At 47.5% G+C, this 20,817-nt stretch overlaps 2 protein-coding genes across 3 annotated transcripts in view; one reads left to right on the top strand and one right to left on the bottom strand.

The window, feature by feature from the left end:
* Nucleotides 1–8,096, top strand: part of NOP9 (NOP9 nucleolar protein) — a 55,027-nt gene extending 46,931 nt beyond the window's left edge. For both annotated transcript variants that reach the window (XM_083706596.1, XM_083706597.1), the window contains exons 7-11: nt 2,781–2,921; nt 3,627–3,773; nt 5,164–5,394; nt 5,635–5,740; nt 7,689–8,096. In XM_083706596.1, the coding sequence (XP_083562722.1) occupies nt 2,781–2,921; nt 3,627–3,773; nt 5,164–5,394; nt 5,635–5,740; nt 7,689–7,846 (783 nt within the window). In that variant the 3' untranslated portion in view covers nt 7,847–8,096. The remainder of the gene's footprint in view (nt 1–2,780; nt 2,922–3,626; nt 3,774–5,163; nt 5,395–5,634; nt 5,741–7,688) is intronic.
* Nucleotides 8,097–9,532: 1,436 nt separating this feature from the next.
* CIDEB (cell death inducing DFFA like effector b) lies at nt 9,533–17,540 on the bottom strand. Its single transcript, XM_083707169.1, has 5 exons — nt 17,343–17,540; nt 12,616–12,760; nt 12,269–12,418; nt 11,169–11,359; nt 9,533–9,816 (listed from the first exon to the last, which is right to left on the bottom strand). The coding sequence occupies exons 1-5, from the start codon at nt 17,381–17,383 to the stop codon at nt 9,681–9,683; spliced, it is 663 nt and encodes a 220-aa protein (XP_083563295.1). The 5' UTR covers nt 17,384–17,540; the 3' UTR covers nt 9,533–9,680.
* Between the last annotated feature and the right edge of the window lie 3,277 nt (nt 17,541–20,817).

Below are 20,817 nucleotides of genomic sequence, written 5' to 3'. Positions count from 1 at the left end.
CCACCAGGCCAGAGCCAGTGTTGAAAAGGCCCTGGCTCTGGTTGAGGCTAATCTGACTTCCTTAGGGCCCGGGACCACTAGGGTGTTGCTATTTATGGACCTTAAGGTCCTCCGCGGGGAATACCGGGAGAGGCGGTCCCGGAGGTACGAGGGTCCTGGGCCGTGAATAACAAAGCTGAATATTGGGAGAATTCTGGACAGGCAAAAGAGAGGACTTCTTCACACCCCACCTAGTTAAACTACGGAACTTGAAAGGAGGATGGGAGAAGAAGGCTTAACCATGGCTACTAGTCAGGGTTTGAAATCCCCTGGGCACATTTTCCTACTGGCACAGGCCCAGTCACAGCTACGTGGAGATTTCTGGGCACCAGGTTGGCGACAGACGTCTCCCATCGGGCCAGCCAACTGGTGCACAGCAAAAGACACATGTATTTCTTCGCTGTCGCAGGAATCAGGTATACTGGGCTGAGGCCACTTAGGGCTTTAAAGGTCAGCACCAACACTTAAATTGTGCTTGGGAACGTACCAGGAGCCAATGTATGGTCTTGGCAGCCAGTCCCAGTCACCAGTCTAGCTGCCGCAATCTGGATTAGTTGCAGTTTCCAGGTCACCTTCAAAGGCAGCCCCAAGTAAGGTAAAGGGACCCCTGACCATTAGGTCCAGTCTTGGCTGACTCTGGGGTTGCTCATCTCGCTTTACTGGCTGCAGGAGCCGGCGTACAGCTTCCGGGTCATGTGGCCAGCATGACTAAGCCGCCTCTGGTGAACCAGAGCAGCGCACGGAAACGCCGTTTACCTTCCCGCCAGAGCGGTACCTATTGATCTACTTGCACTTTGGCGCGCTTTCGAACTGCTAGGTTGGCAGGAGCAGGGACCGAGCAACGGGAGCTCACCCCCTCGCGGGGATTCAAACCGCCGACCTTCTGATCGGCAAGTCCTAGGCTCTGTGGTTTAACCCACAGCGCCACCCGCGTCCCTACACATTAAATTAGTTGGCTTCAAATCCCTCTTGAAGTCGTTGAGAGGAATTGCTACGATGCTGAAACTGGATGAGAAATGAAGATTAAAAACTGGGAGATTGAGAGGGGAAGGGTGGTCAGCCAGCTTCTGAAATAAAAAACATCTCCCTTACGCAAAAGGCGTTGGGGAGAAGGCAGTCTACAACTGCCAGCCCTCGGGCTCCCAATCTCCCTCATTGGACTCCTTTTCCTTGGAGGTTTTACAGCAGAGGTTAGATAGCTGCCTGCCTGGGATTCCTTAGCTTTCTTTGCAGCGGGTTAGACTAGATGAGCCTTGACTGTCCCTTCCAACACTACAATTCTGCGATTTCTATGGGGAAAGTGCCCTTGTATATTGACCCTAACCCAGATTACTGGGCGGATTGCCCCAGTGAAATCTGTAGATGAAGGCCTGTATCAGAAATGTCGGATTCATTCCCATTGGCTCCGCCAGGAATGATGGGGGTTGTAGTTGAACATGGCCAAAGGTTCTCCATCCCTGGCCTAGATGAGTAGAACGCAATACCAGAAAAGTAGCTCCTGGATCAGGCCAAAGGTACATCTAGTTAAATAAAAATAAAAATAAAAATAAAAATAAAAATAAAAATAAAAATAAAAATAAAAATATTATTTATACCCCGCCTATCTGGCTGGGTTTCCCTCTGGGTGGCCTCCAACAAAGCATTAAAATATAGTCTGTTGAACATTAAAAGCTGCCCTAAACAGTGCTGCCTTCAGATGTCTTCTAAAAGTCTGGTAGTTGTTTTTCTCTTTGACATCTGGTGGGAGGGTGTTCCACAGGGTGCGTGCCACCACTGAGAAGGCCCTCTGCCTGGTTCCCTGTAACTTGGCTTCTCGCAGTGAAGACATCTGAAGGCAGCCCTGTTTAGGGAAGCTTTTAACGTTTAATAGGTTATTGTATTTTAGTGTTTTGTTGGAAGCCGCCCAGAGTGGCTGGGGAAACCCAGCCAGATGGGCGGGGTATAAATAAACAAACAAACAATAATAATAATAATAATAATAATAATAATAATAATAATAATTATTACAGTGGTACCTTGGTTCTCAAACTGAATACATTCCGGAAGTCCGTTCCAAAACCAAAGCGTTCCAAAACCAAGGCACACTTTTCCCATAGAAAGTAATGCAAAACGGATTCATCCGTTCCAGACTTTTAAAAACAACCCCTAAAACAGCCATTTAACATGAGTTTTACTATCTAACAAGACCACTGAGCCATAAAATGAAAGCAACAATCAATGTACTGTACTATAAAATAAATAAGACAGTATCGTAGATGATAAAAATTAAAATTATTCCCCCCCCCCTTGCCTGCCCTGATGATAGTCGTCGTTTGCATGGGGGGCTTCCATCCATTTCCGCAGTCACACAGTCAATGAATCAGTAGCTGAAATGGGTTCCACACAGTCACAAAAACAAATGAACCAAAAAAGCCACAAAAACGCAAATTAAATAGCAAAAACAAAAGCGCCAAACCTAATTGGTTCCGGGAGTCCATTTGACTTCCGAAATGTTTGAAAACCAAGGCGCTGCTGCTGAATGTTTGAAAACCGGAACACTTCAGGGTTTTCGGCGTTTGAGAACCAAGATACCACTGTAACAACTTTCTTGGCGCCATGCACAATTTTTCTATGCTTCGATTCAGTCTCTTGTTTCCTGCCTTCCCTCTGAAGCCCCAAACATTGCTCCCGTTTCTTGGAAATGCTTCGTCTCTCCCCCCCACTGAGGATGCCTGCCTCTTCCTGCCCCTTCTCTCTTCCAGCTGGGAAAAATCCTTGAGGAGCTGGGCCCCGGCGTGGAAGAGATCTTGGCCTGTGAGCACTTGGGGCTGATCACAGCGCTTCTGGGAGCCTGCAGAAAACACGGTTCCCACCAGCAGGAGGTGCTGCAACTCCTCATGGAGGTAAGAACCCTCCCTCCTCCCCTCCATCCGAAACCCGCATCTTCTTGCTGAGTCTGATATGACCGCTGTTTCCTCCTCTGCTCCTCTCCGGTGTGGGAATGTTCAGGGATGCAGGAGAGGATATATTGTTTGATTATCGCCTTTCCAACTTGTGTTAACAAGTTCACAATTTTAGCAGAGTAACATCCCCTTTTTTTAAACTCAGCGGATGCGTTTGCTCAGGCTCGCTAAAGGCTCTATAATAACTGTTCTGGTATTTCCCCCTTATTCTCTCATAATAAGACACGGCAGTCTTCTATAAAAGTATAAAAAGAGTTTACTCGCATTCTGTTCACAATCGGATCCCAGAAGGCAGACTTAGCTTAGAAAAGTAACATACACTTGGAAACTATCTCATAAGGAGACAGTCCCTTTGTCCTCTCTGAGAGCATCTTTGGCTAAGCAGATCTTTGGCTAAGCAGACGTTGCTTCTTCGATGCATGTAGTCAAAGAGGGAGAGATGGCTGCCCTGCCCTGTGCTTTTGTTGTTACCTGCACAGGTGAGGCCACGGCCACCTCTAGTCACATGCAGGGGAAGTCTGTCCCAGCCCAGAAGGAAACAGGAAGTTTACCTGCTGGCTGGACAAACATTCCTCCCCATGTGTAAACATGTTCACTCTAGGAATGTTGTACTTGACTGCTCTTGTGTTTCACATCCCGCATCAGGCCTTCCATTGCTGGGAGCCCCCGTCCCGCCAGACGGCCTGCGTTCCTCTCATTGCTTCTGTTTTGGCCTACGAGGTGTATTATGGCGAAGAGGAAGACGAGGAGAACACCCTGCAGGAGGAGGAAGAGGGTCCGTCTCAGCAACAGGTGGGGAAAAGGAGATCTACAGCCCTGATCTGGCCACAGTGATCCACGCGACGGTCACCTCCAGGCTTGACTACTGTAATTCACTCTACGCGGGGCTGCCCTTGAAGCTGACCCAGAAACTCCAGCGGGTGCAGAATGCTGCAGCGAGGCTCCTCACGGGGTCTCTGCCATTGGAGCATATTCACCCATATTCAACAACTGCACTGGCTCCTGGTGGAGTACAGGATCAGGTTTAAGGTGCTGGTTTTGACCTTTGGGACGCAGGTGGCGCTGTGGGTTAAAGCCTCAGCGCCTAGGACTTGCCGATCAAAAGGTCGGCGGTTCGAATCCCTGCGGTGGGGTGCGCTCCCGCTGCTCGGTCCCAGCGCCTGCCAACCTAGCAGTTCGAAAGCACCCCTGGGTGCAAGTAGATAAATAGGGACCGCTTACCAGCGGGAAGGTAAACGGCGTTTCCGTGTGCAGCTCTGGCTCGCCAGATGCAGCTTTGTTACGCTGGCCACGCGACCCGGAAGTGTCTCCGGACAGCGCTGGCCCCTGGCCTCTTGAGTGAGATGGGCGCACAACCCCAGAGTCTGTCTGGGTACCTTTACCTTTACCTTTGACCTTTAAAGCCCTATGCGGCCCAGGACCCACTTACCTACGGGACCGCCTCTCCTGGTATGCCCTGCAGAGGACCTGAAGTTCCACCAATAACAACACTTTGGAGGTCCCGAGCCTCAAGGAGGTTAGATTGGTTTTCAGCACTCGCACTGGCCTCGACGTGGTGGAATGCTCTGTCACAAGAGACTAGGGCCCTGCGGGACTTGATATTTTCCGCAGGGCCTGCAAGACAGAGCTGTTCCGCCTGGCCTTTGGTTTGGACTCGGTCAGACCCTTATGTCTTCCCTCCTCTTATGGTCTTTATTTATCAGCTACTTTAAATTGGTATTTTTTTCTCTCTCCCCCCCCCTCCCCACTGTGGGAACAGGATGCTGGGCTAGGTGGGCCCACTCCGAGGGCCTTCTGGTGGTTCCCTCCCTGCGAGAAGCCAAGTTAGAGGGAACCAGGCAGAGGGCCTTCTCGGTGGTGGCACCCGCCCTGTGGAACGCCCTCCCACCAGATGTCAAAGAGAACAACAACTATCTGACTTTTAGAAGACATCTGAAGGCAGCCTTGTTTAGGGAAGCTTTTAATGTTTAATAGGTTATTGTATTTTAGTGTTTTGTTGGAAGCCGCCCAGAGTGGCTGGGGAAACCCAGCCCGATGGGTGGGGTATAAATAATAAATTATTATTACTATTATTATTATTATTATTATTATTATTAGCCTGACCCAGCAGCCTGTTCTCACATTCCTATGGGGTTTGACTCCTCTTTGCTGCGCCTAATCTCGCTCTTCTCTTCCCCGCTAGGCCGGCCCATCCCGCCCCTTGACTTCCATCTCCTACCACGGCTCCCTGATGCTCCAGCACCTTCTCCACTTTGCAGACCCCTCTGCTGTTCTGCGCAGCCTGGCCGCCATGACCCCCGAGGATCTGGTCACCCTGGCCCGCGACCCGGCGGGCAGCCACGTCTTCGACGCCCTCCTGGCCAGTCCCTCTGTCCCCGAGAAACAGAGGCGCAAGGTGCTGCGTCGGCTCAAGGTGAGCGCTGATCCGGCTGGTCCCAGGCGCATTGTGTGTGAATCTTCTTTTGGCCCGAGGCCAGCATTCCTAGCTGAGGAATGTCGCTCGCTTTCAGGCTGGGCTGGGCAAAGCTCTGCATCGTCTTGGGCGCTAACCTATAGGCAGGGCTGTGGCAGAAATTTATGGAGCTGGAATTGGGCAGAATCTGTAAATCTCACTCACTCTCTCTCTCTCCTTCCTCCCTCTTTCTATCCCCAGGGCTGCTACGTGTCTCTGGCTTGCAGCAAGCACGGGAGCCGTGTCCTCGATGCCATTTGGAACTGGGCCACCCTGCCAGCCAAGCGAGAGATGGCACAGGAACTGGGTATGACTCTTGTCTCCTCTCCCACAAGAAAAATGTGTGAAATGCAACAGCTTTATTCATGAGCTGCTGTGAATTTTGCAGTTTGCTCTGTGGGTGATTTCTCTCTCTCCCCCCACCCTTACTTCCTCAAGCTGTTTCTGGTGGTAATGTCCCTCATTCTTCCCTGTTCCCTGCCTGCCCTGCGCCTGAAAGGGATGCATCTTGGCCCAGAGACTCATGGTACAAAGGGTGCCAGCCTCTCCTTGCATTCACGCCCACCCACCCTGGCAGAATTCCTTTTTCAGACAGTGCAGGGAACAAGGGTGTACTTGGGAGCCTGTTTTTCGGATATTTGAAGTGACCCCTGGCCATAGGCAGTGTTCTTCCCCCAGTTCTTGCCCAGTTCTTGCCCATAGGCAGTGTTCTTCCCCCAGTTCTTGCCCAGGCTGTTGATCCTCCTGTGATTGCAGGGGGTTGGACTAGATGACCACTGGAGTGCCCCTTCCAACTACATTTCTATGAATCTGTGATCGCTGCCAGTATTATTCTGGGGACCCCAGGATGGCATCCATGTGCAACGTAGCATTCTCTGACACCCACCAGGGCACCCACCAAGACCCTGGTTTTTTATTTGATATTTCTTTTTGGAGAGAGGCCCTGAGTGTTGCCACTTTTTCTTCTGCGAAATGGGCACCACTGATTTGCATTGACACCAGACTTCTGGGTAGCTTGGGGAGAAAAACAACAACGGGGGGAATTTTTGCTTTGCTGTGAATGAATTTTGGACTAGGGGGAAAGTTGGAAGTTTTGTTTATTTTTGTTCATTTGATCATTAATGGGTCTGATTATTGCTTTGTTTATTAGTTGAGTATGCTCTTTTTAAATTGATGTTATGTTATATGAAATATTCCCCCCCCCCAAGGTATTCTGCATTATACAGTGGCACCTCGGTTTTCAAACACCGAAACGTGGCACCTCGGTTTTCGAACACTGAAACGGCTTCCGCTGAGTCTCTCTCTCCCCCCCCCCCGCCAATTTCCCCCATTGAAATTGCTGCTCTTTGTGCTTTGGTTGTTGAACGTTTCAAAAGTCGAACGGTCTTCCGGAACGGATTACGTTCGGCAACCGAGGTACTACTGTACAGTGGTACCTCGGGTTAAGTACTTAATTCGTTCTGGAGGTCTGTTCTTAACCTGAAACTGTTCTTAACCTGAAGCACCACTTTAGCTAATGGGGCCTTCTGCTGCCGCCGCCGCGCCGCCAAAGCACAATTTCTGTTCTCATCCTGAAGCAAAGTTCTTAACCCAAGGTAATATTTCTGGGTTAGCGGAGGCTGTAACCTGAAGCGTATGTAACCCAAGGTACCACTGTATAGTTTTCTTTGCTGTGAATCACTGATACCTTCGGGGGACAAACGATTAACAAGCCTAATACACGAAATGAAATGAATTCCATACATTTCTCAACACAGAATAGAATTTATTAATTATACCCCACCCATCTGGTTGGGTTTCCCCAGCCACTCTGGGCGGCTTCCAACAGAGTATTAAAATACAGTAGTCTGTTAAACATTAAAAGCTTCCCTAAAGATGGCTGCCTTCAGATGTCTTCTAAAAGTCTGGTAGTCTTTGACATCTGGTGGGAGGGTGTTCCACAGGGCAGGTGCCACTACCGAGAAGGCTCTCTTCCTGGTTCCCTGTAACTTGGCTTCTTGCACCGAGGGAACCGCCAGAATGCCCTCGGTGCTGGACCTCAGTGTCTGGGCAGAACGATGGGGGTGGAGACGCTCCTTCAGGTATACTGGACCGAAGCTGTTTAGGCACCCCCTGCCTCCCCCTAACTTCCAGGCAGATGTTCTTCAGGGTTTTAGGCTTTTCATGAAACCCTAACCCTGGAGATCCCCCCCCATTGTACTCTTTAGGTCTTAAACACTGCTTCTTCTTCTCTCCCCCCCCCCCCCAATTTCCAGCGGAGCATGAATCACGGCTGCAGAATGACCCCTTTGGGCACTTCCTGGTCCGCAACTTCTCTCTGACCCACTTCCTCAAGCGCCGCCAAGACTGGGAGCGCCACCACAAGGCGAAGAAGCAACGGCGGGAGCTGTTCTCCGAGATCCTGGAGGACTGAATCGGGAAGATGCCGTTGGCGGGTGGTCGGGGCTGAATGAAAACAGAAGGCTGGTGCCCTCTAGGGGGCGCTGTGAGCCTCTCCCAAACCACAGAGAACCCGGAGGATTGTTCAGAGCAGGGGAAATGCCGCCACTCTGCACTTTCCTCCTCTTGTCTGCTCCCAAATGGTACTTTGGTTGTTGTGCATTTTGTGTTTTTAAAGATTTGTGGGGACAGTTCAATAAAGTTTACTCTATTTTCTTGCTTAATAGATATATTAAGAGAGCCATTTCTTTCTGGGCACTGCCGTGCCCTTTGCTTTTAAACATCAATGGAATGCGAGCCTTGCAATGCAAGATTAGCAATAAGGTTCGTGGGTTCGAGCCCCATGTTGGGAAAAAGCAGGTTGGACTAGACGACCCTTGTTTTCTCTTCCAACTTCCAAGTCTATGATTTCTAAGGTCTCTTTTCAGCCTCTCTAAGACCTTTCATTTGTGCAAATGCTTTTTTAAAAAAAGGTTTTTATTCGTTTGTTTGCTGCAATCGATTCTAGCGCTTGCCTTGTGAGTCGCTTTGGGTCAGTTTTGCGAGGGAAGCACTGGAGAAATAATAATAACCAGCAATGGGCAAACCAGCAGGAGTCTTCTGGATGCTGAACTCTCTACCGGCTCCAGACGGCGCTCAGGGATGATGGGAATTGTAGTCCCGCAACGTCTAGCAGGCAACAGATTTCCTCATCCCTGCTTCATGTTGCATCTCTGTTAAACTGGCAGAACTCGGTGGCTATTTGCCACCTCCACAGCCATCTCCTCTGTGCCAAAAGGAAGGTCTGGTTCAAGGTTTCTTGTGTGTTTGGTTATTAAATACAGTGGTACCTTGGTTCTCAAATGCCTTGGTTCCCAAACTCCGAAAACCCGGAAGTAAGTGTTCCGCTTTTTGAACGTTTTTCAGAAACGGCTGTTGGCTATTGTTTCTGGGGCGCCTGCACCAATCAGAAGCTGCGCCTTGGTTTCCGAACATTTCGGAAGTCAAACAGACTTCCGGAACGGATTAAGTTTGGCGCTTTTGTTTTTGCTATTTATTTTGCGTTTTTGTTTCTGAGGCTTTTTCGGTTCATTTGTTTTTGTGAATGCGTGGAACCCAGTTCAGCTACTGATTGATTGATTGATTGATTGTGTGACTGCGGAAATGGATAAAAGCTGACTATCATCAGTGCAGGTAAGAAGAAAAAAAAACAATTAAAATTTTTATCACCTACAATACAGTGGTACCTCGGCTTACATACATTTCAGGTTACAGACTCCACTAAACCAGAAATAGCACCTCAGGTTAAGGACTTTGCTTCAGGATGAGAACAGAAATCTTGCTCCGGTGGCGCGGCAGCAGCAGGAGGCCCCATTAACTAAAGTGGTGCTTCAGGTTAAGAACAGTTTCAGGTTAAGAACGGACCTCCAGAGCGAATTTAAGTACTTAACCTGAGGTACCACTGTACTGTTATTTATTTTATAGTACAGTACATTGATTCTTGCTTTCGTTTTATGGATCAGACATCTCGTTAGATAGTAAAATTCACGTTAAATTGCTGTTTTAGGGGTTGTTTTTAAAAGCCTGGAACGGATGAATCCATTTTGCATTACTTTCTATGGGAAAAGCATGCCTTGGTTTTGGAACGCGCTTTGGTTTTGGAATGGACTTCCAGAACGGATTAAGTTTGAGAACCAAGGTACCACTATACCCTTTTTAATCAACATCCCCAACCGAAACAGAGATCTGGGATTTCTTTGGAGCTGAAAGAGCAGGTGCCGGGAAGGAATCTTGTCTCAGGAGAGGGAGGAAGAGGAGGGTGGCAGCTTTCAGCGTTCGTAGCTCACGCGGGCATGCGAGTGCCAGTTCTCGCCTCCATCCAGGATCCGGCGGATGTAGTGGGATGCCCCAAGAAGAATGTGCCCGATGCCTTGCATGACGGTGGATGCCACACGCAAAATCTCCCTTGGGAGGAAAGGAAAGGGGAACAAATTATATTAGTGCTGGGTTCCTGGGTTGTTGTTTTGAATTATTATAATTAATTAAATTTGTATGCCGCCCTTCATCCGTAGATTTCGGAGCAGCTCAGAAGACAAAATTAATTTTAATTTTATTATTTTATTTGTGGAATTTACCATATTTTTTGCTCCATAAGATGCACTTTTTTCCTCCTCAAAAGGGGAAATGTCTGTGCGTCTTACGGAGCAAATGTGTGGTCGATCGCTGGCTCCCTTTCCGGCCCCTTGCCCAGGCCTCCATTGCTGAATGTTCTGCAGATGGAGGCTGTTTGTTTCCCCAGCGACATGTGACTGGCTGAATAGATTAGCTGTCTGGAAACTAGAAATGGCTGCCTTTTTTCCCCCTAAAGAAGCTGCAGAACTATAAGTTGAACCCCATAAAAACAGGATTTTTTCCCCTTGCAAACTAAGCTCAACAACTTTGAGCTAATCCTCAAAAAAAGGGGGCTTTTCCCCTTTGCAAAAGAAGCTGCACAACTGTGAGCTGTGAGCTAATCCCCTCCCAAAAATGGAGGCAGTGAGAGATTTTACTTTCTTCGGCTCCATGATCACTGCAGATGGTGACAGCCACTAAATTAAAAGACGCCTGCTTCTTGCGAGAAAAGCAATGACAAACCTAGACAACATCTTAAAAAGCAGAGACATCACCTTGCGGACAAAGGTCTGTATAGTTAAAGCTCTGGTTTTCCCAGTAGTGATGTATGGAAGTGAGAGCTGGACCATAAAGAAGGCTGATTGATGCTTTTGAATTCTGGTGCTGGAGGAGACTCTTGAGAGTCCGATGGACTGCAAGAAGATCAAACGTATCCATTCTGAAGGAAATCAGCCCTGAGTGCTCACTGGAAGGACAGATCCTGAAGCTGAGGCTCTAAGACTTTGGCCACCTCATGAGAAGAGAAGACTCCCTGGAAAAGACCCTGATGTTGGGAAAGATGGAGGGCACAAGGATAAGGGGACGACGGAGGACAAGATGGTGGGACAGTGTTCTCGAAGCTATCAGCATGAGTTTGACCAAACTGCGCGAGGCAGTGGAAGACAGGAGTGCCTGGCGTGCTCTGGTCCAGGGGGTCACGAAGAGTCGGACATGACTAAATGACTAATGTTTCCTCCTGCTCTGGTGGGTAAGACCTGAATCCATGGTTTCAAGCTTACAAGGAAGGAGATTCTGACTCAACATCAGGAAGAACTTTCTGACAATGGAGGTGAGGTGGTGGCCTCTACTTCCTCAGAGGGTTTTAAGCAGAGATTGGATGGCCGTCTGTCAGGGGAGATGTGGGGGAAGCTGGTTCCCAGACCCACCTTAGCACCTTCTTGGGCCCCAGACACTTGAAGTCGCAGCTCATGGAGTAGAGTCCGTAGAAAGTGGCCGAGATGTTCAGGCTGCCAAAGAGGTCGCGGGGGTTGAGCTTGTAGACGTCAAAGGTGATGCGGGCAATGTCACGGCTGTTCCTCGGTTTCTCCCCGCTGAGCGCATAGGACCGGCTGCTGCCCTGTATGACACAGATGGAATCATAGAATTGTTTGGGACTCACCGCTGTCCATGGAGGCGCAGGTCAATTCTGTGTCCAGGGCAGCTGTCTACCAGCTCCATCTGGTACGCAGGCTGAGACCCTACCTGCCTGCGGACTGTCTCGCCAGAGTGGCGCATGCTCTGGTTATCTCCCGCTTGGACTACTGCCATGCGCTCTACATGGGGCTACCTTTGAAGGTGACCCGGAAACTGCAACTAATCCAGAATGCGGCAGCCAGACTGGTGACTGGGAGTGGCTGCCGAGACCATATTACAGCAGTCCTGAAAGACCTACATTGGCTCCCAGTATGTTTCTGAGCACAATTCAAAGTGTTGGTGCTGACCTTGAAAGACCTAAATGGCCCTGTATACCTGAAGGAGCATCTCCACCCCCATCGTTCAGCCCCGACACTGAGGTCCAGCTCTGAGGGCCTTCTGACGGTTCCCTCCCTGCGAGAAGCAAGGTTGCAGGGAACCAGGCAGAGGGCCTTCTCAATGGCGCCCGCCCTGTGGAACGCCCTCCCATCAGATGTCAAAGAAATAAACAACTACCTGACTTTTAGAAGACATCTGAAGGCAGTCCTGTTTAGGGAAGTTTTTAATGTTTGATGTTTCATCATGCTTTTAATATTCTGTTGGGAGCCGCCCAGAGTGGCTGGGGAACCTCAGCCAGATGGGAGGGGAATGAATGAATGAATAAAATTATTATTAAGAGTCAAAGTGGCTTCAGGATTGCTCTCCTGTACTCTTTCAGACATGCAGTACTTACCTATATGTATTTATCTTGTGCACTTAGGAACATTCATTTTATTTATGAAGCCTTAGAATTCTTATGGAAAGGAAGCCTGTAATTTTCCGCTGGCCTTCCATTCAACACCCTTTTGCTTACCCTGGCGTGGCTCCATTTCTGCCCTTTCTCCAGCGCCATCAAGGCCGTGTTATCGTCTAGGACGTCAAAGAATTCCTCTGTTTCCACAACGGTGCCATCTTCTTCCAGCACCAAGGAAACGATGCTCGTGATCAGCAGGGTTTCCCTTGCCTGGCGAAACAAGAAAACACACAAGCTGAGACCTTCATGTCAAGCAAAGCACGGCCACTGCTTCCATTTCGCAGATGATAAAAGGGAGGGTGAAGAGGAGTAGCTTTACCCAAGGGCGTGCCAGCCAAGTGTGGACTGGCAGTGCCTTGGCGTCAGAAGTGGAGGCTGGAAAATTGGCGGGAGGGAGGGGGGCTCACCTTGATCAACAGCTCCTGGAAGGTCCCTGCAGTCAGACCTTTGCGGACGTTGCGCTTGTGGTCACAGACCCGGAATGGCCTCTGGGTTGGGGGACTCGGAGCCCAGACACGCCGGGTGAGTTCTGAGCTCGCACTCGACACTGACCTGAGAGAAAGAGAGAGAGGTTGCTCAGAAGGTCCCAACCTGGCTGCCATAGCATGTCTCTGAGCATGTGCAAAGTGTCCTGGAGGAAGGTCAGCACCCTAACAGAGAAACTGAACTTTTGGTAATGATCTGGGTTCGTCCAGGTGCCCTTTCGGTTGTGATGATTTGCACTTATGATGTCATAGTTGTCAACTTACAGATTTGAAAATAAGGGACCAGCAGCCTTGAAAATAAGGGACCAGCAGCCAAAATAAGGGACCTGCAGCCTCACCTGTTCCAGGCACTCCAGTCTTCTTGTCCTCCAGCAGTCTGGTCAAACTCATGCTGGGTAGCTTCGAGAACACTGTCCAACTAACTTTGTAACCAGAGGTTCAACTGAATAGAATCTGAATCACATGCACCACAAGGCCTGTGCAGCCTCAACTTAAGATGGCTCCCCGGCCTGGCTTTGCACTGTAAAGTTTGCAGCAGCACGTGCAACAACATGGCGTCCAGCATTCAAAAAACCCCTCAGCTTGCATTAACTAGCCACACACAAGGCATGCAAGCTCCACCCCCCCAGTCGTTCTTAGACTTCTTATTGGGTGAGCAACACAGCCAAGCAACACAGTTGGAGCCTCCCTCCTCCCTGGCCGGCAGGGAGGGAGGGAGAGGAGCTGCTTCCCTTGAAATTTAAGGGACATCATTTAAGGGACATTTAAGGGACATCCATCAATAAGGGACAGCAGTGGGACATGGCGCTGGAATAAGGGACTGTCCCTTCAAATAAGGGACAATTGACAGCTATGTATGATGTTATCAGGACAGTTATACACGACCCAACACTGTTTCTGCCTGCAAATGCTGTTTCTGCCTGTTTTCTTACTTTTTTTGGTGTGTGTACAGTGGTACCTCGCGTTACAAACACCTTGGGTTACAAACACTTTGGATTACAGACTCCGTTAACCCGGAAGTAGTACTTTGGGTTAAGAACTTTGCTTCAGGATGAGAACAGAAATCATGCATCGGTGGCACAGTGGCAGTGGTAGGCCCCATTAGCTAAAGTGGTACCTCAGGTTAAGGACAGTTTCAGGTTAATAACGGACCTCCAGAACAAATTAAGTACTTAAGCCAAGGTACCACTGTATAATTTTTATTAAATTTTCTGTTTTACAATTTAGAATATTCATTTAAACAACCTTGAAATGTCAATGACTTCCCTTCTTCTCCTTCCATGGTCTATTTTACATATCATAAATCCCTGCATATTTTACATAAATGAAATCATTCAGTAATCCATTATTACATCCATCAAAACTTGTTTACACTGTTGAATTTCTCTTAATGCAGCCAGCTTTTTCAAGTGTGCACAATTCCCCCCTATATATCAATAAGCATTTTCCAGTCTTCTTTAAACGTATGTTCTTCTTGTCCTCTTATTCTACAGGGTGAGTCCTTTAAAAGAGGCACCGTGGATACAGAGTACACATGTTCCACGGGGCCTGTTTTAAAAGACTCACCCTATATACCGTATTTTTTGCTCTATAAGACTCACTTTTCCCCTCCTAAAAAGTAAGGGGAAATGTGTGTGCATCTTATGGAGTGAATGCAGGCTGCACAGCTATCCCAGCAGCCAGAAGAGCAAGAGGGATTGCTGCTTTCACTGCGCAGTGATTCCTCTTGCTGTTCTGGCTTCTGAGATTCAGAATATTTTTTTCCTTGTTTTCCTCCTCCAAAAACTAGGTGCGTCTTGTGGTCTGGTGCGTCTTATAGAGCGAAAAATACGGTATATTAGGTCCTCAAGCTGCGTATATACCATCAGTTGAAGTTGCCATTCTTCTTTAGTTGGGACCTTGTTCATTTTCCATTTGGGGGCTAACAAAACACAGGTTGCACTAGTGGCATACATAAATAATCTTTTTGGACACCTGGGAATTTCCATCTGAATTATACCCAACAAAAAGGACTCTGTTTTTTTTTGGGGGGGGGAAGGACTCTGCCTGCTTTCTTTCTAACTGGTTGCATGCCCTGTAACTTTCTTCTGCAATCTGGTCTATGATTCTGTGAAATAATACTTTTAAAGTGGAATGATCCAAGAGAGAGGCAGTGCTTATGCACTATGATTTCATCAATGACACTGGTCTGGAGGGCCCTCTGTGTATCCTGCCTCTATCTACTGCATTCAAACTCTTTAATCCATAGGGTTATAGAACTGTAGAATTGTAAAGTTGCAAGGGACCCTGAGAATCATCTTGCAGGAATATGCAGCTGCCCTATACAGAGGGATCAAACCAATAACCTTGGCATTATCACCGCCACACTCTAATCAGCTGAGCTATCGAGCTGTTATTGGCCCCTTACGCAGCTTGCAACCAGAGTACATGAAAAGACGCAATTTATTAGGTCTACGTGGAAATGCTTATCACGGTCTCTTCTGGTCCCTGGAATTTTGATGCCAAAGTCCAAATTCCAAGAGGAGGAAGAGGCGAAGGAGGTGCTAGCGGATTAGGGCTCTGACACCAGCCCACAGGACAGCTAGCTCTTCAAGTAAAGCAAAACCCCTTATTTCTTGGGCGGAACGTCAGATAAAAGACAGGTGAATTCAATCAGGAAATTTTGCTCATTCGTGTTCTGTGGACAACGCCGTTGTTTGCTTGGGTTTAATGGGAGACCTGCAGCAAAAAGTTGCAGCGTGGAGTGGTCTTATTCATTTCCTCCCTCTCTCTCCCTCACCTCTAATTTTCTGCTCCTCCCAGTCAGGGTTTGGGGGCCACTGAGCCTGCTTAGTCCTCAGTGACCTGCATTTTTCATAAAATTGTAGAGTTGGAAGCGAGTCCAAGAGTCATTTAGTTCAACCCCCTGCTACGGACTGTCGTCATCTTAGGTCCCCGCTAAGCCACCGAGCCTCTTGGGCTTGCTGATGGCAGTTCGAATCCCCGCAACGGGGTGAGCTCCCATTGCTCTGTCCCAACTCCTGCCAACCTATCAGTTCAAAAGCCTACCAGCGCAAGTAGATAAATAGGGACCACTCTGGTGGGAAAATAAATTGCGTTTTCATGCGCTCTGGTTTCTGCCATGGTGTCCCGTTGTGCCGGAAGCCATTTAGTCCTGCTGGTCACATGACCCGGAAAGCTGTCTGTGGACAAACGCCGGCTCCCTCGGCCTGAAAGCGAAATGAGCGGCGCAACCCCATAGTCAAATTCGACTGGACTTAACCATCCAGGGGTTCTTTACCTTTACCGTAGGTCCCTCCTAAGATGTTTTGTACTCGTACAAAGCTTGGGGTTCCCCCAAGCATTCCAATCTCCCCCCCCCCACATGTTTCCCATTGGCTCCATATTGGCTATATCTGCTCTCACCAGCTGAGTTTGCTGTTAGAAGGCGAAAGATCCGTCAGACCTCAGCAGACGGGTTTGGCTAAAAGATTGTAAGGAAGCGGGGAAAGGGTGGTAGGAAGTACTGCATGCCCAAGGTATAAATTCAGAAGCCTCCAACCAGCCCCCCCCCAATGCATCCTTTCAAAGTGTTGCTATTTTCTAGGGACAATCTCGGATTTACAGAAGCCGCCCCGGTTTTTTATTATTATTATTTTAAAAATATTTTTTATTAAGTTTTATTAAGTTTTTATTAAGTTTTAAAGATAACAACAAACAAGAAAAAGAAAAACAAATAGACAAAAATACAAAGTTATAAAATACATAAAAAAGAAAAATAGTTTCAAAAAAGAAAAGAAAAAACACATTTAAAGAGAAGAAAAAAACACAAAAATCCCTCGTTTTACTTCTCATCTTTGATTCACTTATTTTCTTGACTTCCTCACAACTCCCCTTTTTGTATCCCTGTTGAAAATTAATTCAGCAAATTCATATCCAATTAATTTATCTAATTATCCATCCAATCTTATTTTTAACCTCGTTGCTAGAACCCCTTCAATTCATTTCGAAGCCATTAGCATTCAAAAATTTCACAATATTTCTGTAAGTAAATTTTAAATTTCTTCCAATCTTCTTCTACCAACTCTTCTCCCTGGTCTCGGATTCTGCCAGTCATTTCCGCCATTTCCATATATTCCATTACTTGCATCTGCCATTCTTCCAGGGCCGCCCCGGTTTTTTATTTGATCCCGGAATGCCCTGCTTTTTCTTAGGACGTCCCTATTTTCATGGGAGAAATGCTGGAGGGTCTGGAGTTATGTGACCCCCAAGCCAAGAAGATAAGTAACTACACAAGCTTTAGAAGACATCTGAAGGCAGCCCCGTATAAGGAAGGTGTTTTTTTTTTAAAAAAAATGTTTAATGGTTTATTATGTTTTTATATATCTTGGAAACTGCCCAGAGTGGCTGGGGCAACCCAGTCAGTTGGGTGGGGTATAAATAATACAATTATTATTATTATTATTGAATTGGACAACCATATTTTCGTCAGATAAATGTTGGCAGGTATGCCAATGGCCTGTAATGGTTAAGAGTGCTGGACTCTCAGACTAACCTATCTCACAGGGTCGTTTTCGTGGGGATTAAGTGAGGAGGGAGGGAACCATGTACACCCCCCCTTGAGCTCCTTGGAGAAGGAAGGTGGGATAGATAAATAAATCAGTACTCACTTTAACAATGTCGATGGTACCAGGGCGTTTATATACTCCATTTTGTCCAAGGAGGGTGTTGTGTGGATCTGTAGGGAATAGAGGCCCTCTTGCCAGTAGCTCAGCTGCAAAGGGGGAATCTGGGTTGTTTTTGTCTGCCTGGACTCTGGACCATGTGGCTCATGTGCTATGAGTTGTCAGCCGGCGAGAGCAAACTCCAAAGTGAGCAATTGGAGGCACAGGCAGGGAGCGCCAGTGAATAACTTCAAGGGTTGTCGCAGGTGAACTGTGCGGCTCGTAGCTGATTTGATTTTGCGAAGGGGCAGCCGGAGTGCTGAAGAAGCTCACAGAATGCCTTTTGTTTTATTGACGACGGTCTTCATTCATTCATAAACTGGCTTTTCTATGGAAAAAGATTGCCCAAACAGGTACAGTCGTACCTTGGATCTCAAACACCTTGGTTCCTGAACAAACCAGCTTCCCGAACAATCGAAACCTGGAAGTGAGTGTTCCGGTTTTCGAACGATTTTCGGAAGCTGAACGTCCAGCGGGCTTCCTCAGCTTCCAATTGGCCGCAGGAGCTTCTTGCAGCCAATCGGAAGCCGCGCTTTGGTTTCCGAACGTTTTGGAAGTCGAACGGGCTTCCCGAATGGATTCTGTTCAACTTCCAAGGTACGACTGTATTGGGAGGGGTAGGGGTGGGGGGGAGGAAGAAAGCTGACAACACATTTTAAGCATCACACTGACATGAGAAATGATGACAGGAGAAGGGTCAGTTTTTATATATCCCATTCCTTCCGTAAGTGCAGATTTAATTATTGCAACAGGGATGTGGGACTCCCAGATTCTTTCAAAAGTAGAACATGTAAGAAAAACAGTTCGCTTATTTTAGTTTTATGGGCTTATGTGTCATAGACTACCTACAGAGCATATGGAAGGCATAAATACCAGCACACTGTCGGACTAGATACCCAAGCCCTGGCAATGTTTCTCGTTCCCTAATCTGATCCCATCTGGACCCATAATCCAAGGCATTTTGGTTTTGAGGCAGAATAATTAAAAGGGAGCACCGTCCACCATGCAAGCCCCACAGACATGAACAGGTGCTAGTAATAATAATAATATAATAATAATAAATTTATTATTTATACCCCACCCATCTGGCTGGGTTGCCAATCTGGGCAGCTTCCAACACACATAAAAATAATAATAAAACATCAAAAAATTAATAGTAACAATCAGATCCTATATAAGACCCCTGGGCTCTCACTTGTGGGGTGCCTCAGGGTTCTGTCCTCTCCCCCATGCTTTTCAACATTTACATGCAGCCGCTGGGAGAGATCATCAGGAGGTTTGGGCTGGGTGTTCATCAGTATGCGGATGATACCCAGCTCTACCTCTCTTTTAAATCAGAACCAGTGAGGGCGGTGAAGGTCCTGTGTGAGTGTCTGGAGGCGGTTGGAGGATGGATGGCGGCTACGTGTGTGAGTGTCTGGAAGCGGTTGGAGGATGGATGGCGGCTAACAGATTGAGGTTGAATCCTGACAAGACAGAAGTACTGTTTTTGGGGGACAGGAGGCGGGCAGGTGTGGAGGATTCCCTGGTCCTGAATGGGGTAACTGTGCCCCTGAAGGACCAGGTGCGCAGCCTGGGAGTCATTCTGGACTCACAGCTGTCCATGGAGGCACAGGTCAAATCTGTATCCAGGGCAGCTGTTTACCAGCTCCATCTGGTACGTAGGCTGAGACCCTATCTGCCTGCGGACTGTCTCGCCAGAGTGGTGCATGCTCTGGTTATCTCCCGCTTGGACTACTGCAATGCGCTCTACGTGGGGCTACCTTTGAAGGTGACCCGGAAACTACAACTAATCCAGAATGCGGCAGCTAGACTGGTGACTGGGAGCGGCCGCCGAGACCATATAACACCGATCTTGAAAGACCTACATTGGCTCCCAGTACGTTTCCGAGCACAATTCAAAGTGTTGGTGCTGACCTTTAAAGCCCTAAATGGCCTCGGTCCAGTATATCTGAAGGAGCGTCTCCTCCCCCATCGTTCTGCCCGGACACTGAGGTCCAGCTCCGAGGGCCTTCTGGCGGTTCCCTCACTGCGAGAGGCCAAGTTACAGGGAACCAGGCAGAGGGCCTTCTCGGTAGTGGCGCCCGCCCTGTGGAATGCCCTCCCATCGGATGTCAAGGCGATGGACAACTACCTGACATTCAGAAGACATCTTAAGGCAGCCCTGTTCAGGGAAGTTTTTAACGTGTGATATCTTACTGTATTTTTGGTTTTTATGGAAGCCGCCCAGAGTGGCTGGGGAGGCCCAGCCAGATGGGCGGGGTATAAATAATAAATTATTATTATTATTATTATTATTATTATTATTATTATTATTATAAAAAGCCACAATAGCTTTAAAATAAACAATTTATATCAAATAAAGCAATACTCAACAATCTATTAGGATCCAATATTAAACAGTAAAATTAAACATCAGCAAATAATAATCTAGCAGTTCACGCTTATCAATTACAATAAGGAATTACTCATCTATAATCAATAAAATAACAGCAGATCACAATGCACAAATACCACAAAACGTACAAAATCATGTAGAAGGGTCAAGCTGAGCAACAAGGACACACAACTTATAAAATTATTTTTAAAAACGAACAGTCCGAGTCCTTTGCCTGTAAGATGGGGATTCTCCTCACTGAGGTCCAGTAACTTGAGACAGCAACCCAGGTGGAATTTCCTTCACCTGGTTGAACTGTGTGTGTCCCACACCCACTCATTTCAATGGAGCAGAAAAACATTCATGGGCTGGGCTGCAAGGCTCCCCATTCATTTCAGTGGAGCTTGTGAAAGGCACGTAAGAGACTTAACATGGAGGCCCATTGGCCTAAATATTGGGAAATAATTGAAAAAATTGGAGACAATTGGAGGTTGCTAAGCTTGGAGAAATTGAAAACTAAGGTACGAGACTGGCTGCACTATGCGCAAATTCAAGAGGTATTTAAAATAGATAAAAAAGTTGGATTCCAGGTGGAAAAATCGAAACTAGAGACTGAATTGTTAGAGCCAAAAAGTAAACTACTTTCGAGAATGTATAACTTGCTGCTTAAGTGGAATACACAGGACGAGACAGTCAAATCCGCTATGATAAAATGGGCTCAGGATGTGGGGCATAACATTATGTTTGTAGACTGGGAAAGGTTATGGAACACCAGTTTGAAATTTACGGCATGCACTGCCTTGAAGGAAAATATTATGAAAATGGTATACCGGTGGTACATGACCCCAGTCAAGCTAGCTAAGATATATCATCTGTCTGACAACAAATGTTGGAAATGTGGAGAGGCGGAAGGGACATTCTTTCATCTCTGGTGGACCTGCCCGAAAGTGAAGGCCTTCTGGGAAATGATCCATAATGAACTAAAAAAGGTACTGAGATTTACCTTACCTAAGAAACCAGAGGCCTTCCTTCTGGGCATGGTGG

The sequence above is a fragment of the Podarcis gaigeae genome (genome assembly GCF_964106915.1).
Source record: "Podarcis gaigeae genome assembly, chromosome: 13".
Taxonomy (NCBI): domain Eukaryota; kingdom Metazoa; phylum Chordata; class Lepidosauria; order Squamata; family Lacertidae; genus Podarcis; species Podarcis gaigeae.
This window is presented reverse-complemented; position numbering and strand designations above follow the sequence as displayed.

Excerpts from the sequence above, each read along its gene's own strand:
- CIDEB (XM_083707169.1), bottom strand. The coding sequence starts at position 17,383 with ATGGAGTATATAAACGCCCTGGTACCATCGACATTGTTAAA. Across the intron at positions 12,761-17,342 it reads GTACCATCGACATTGTTAAA|GTCAGTGTCGAGTGCGAGCT; the intron begins GTGAGTACTGAT and ends TCTTTCTCTCAG. Across the intron at positions 12,419-12,615 it reads TCCAGGAGCTGTTGATCAAG|GCAAGGGAAACCCTGCTGAT; the intron begins GTGAGCCCCCCT and ends TTGTTTCGCCAG.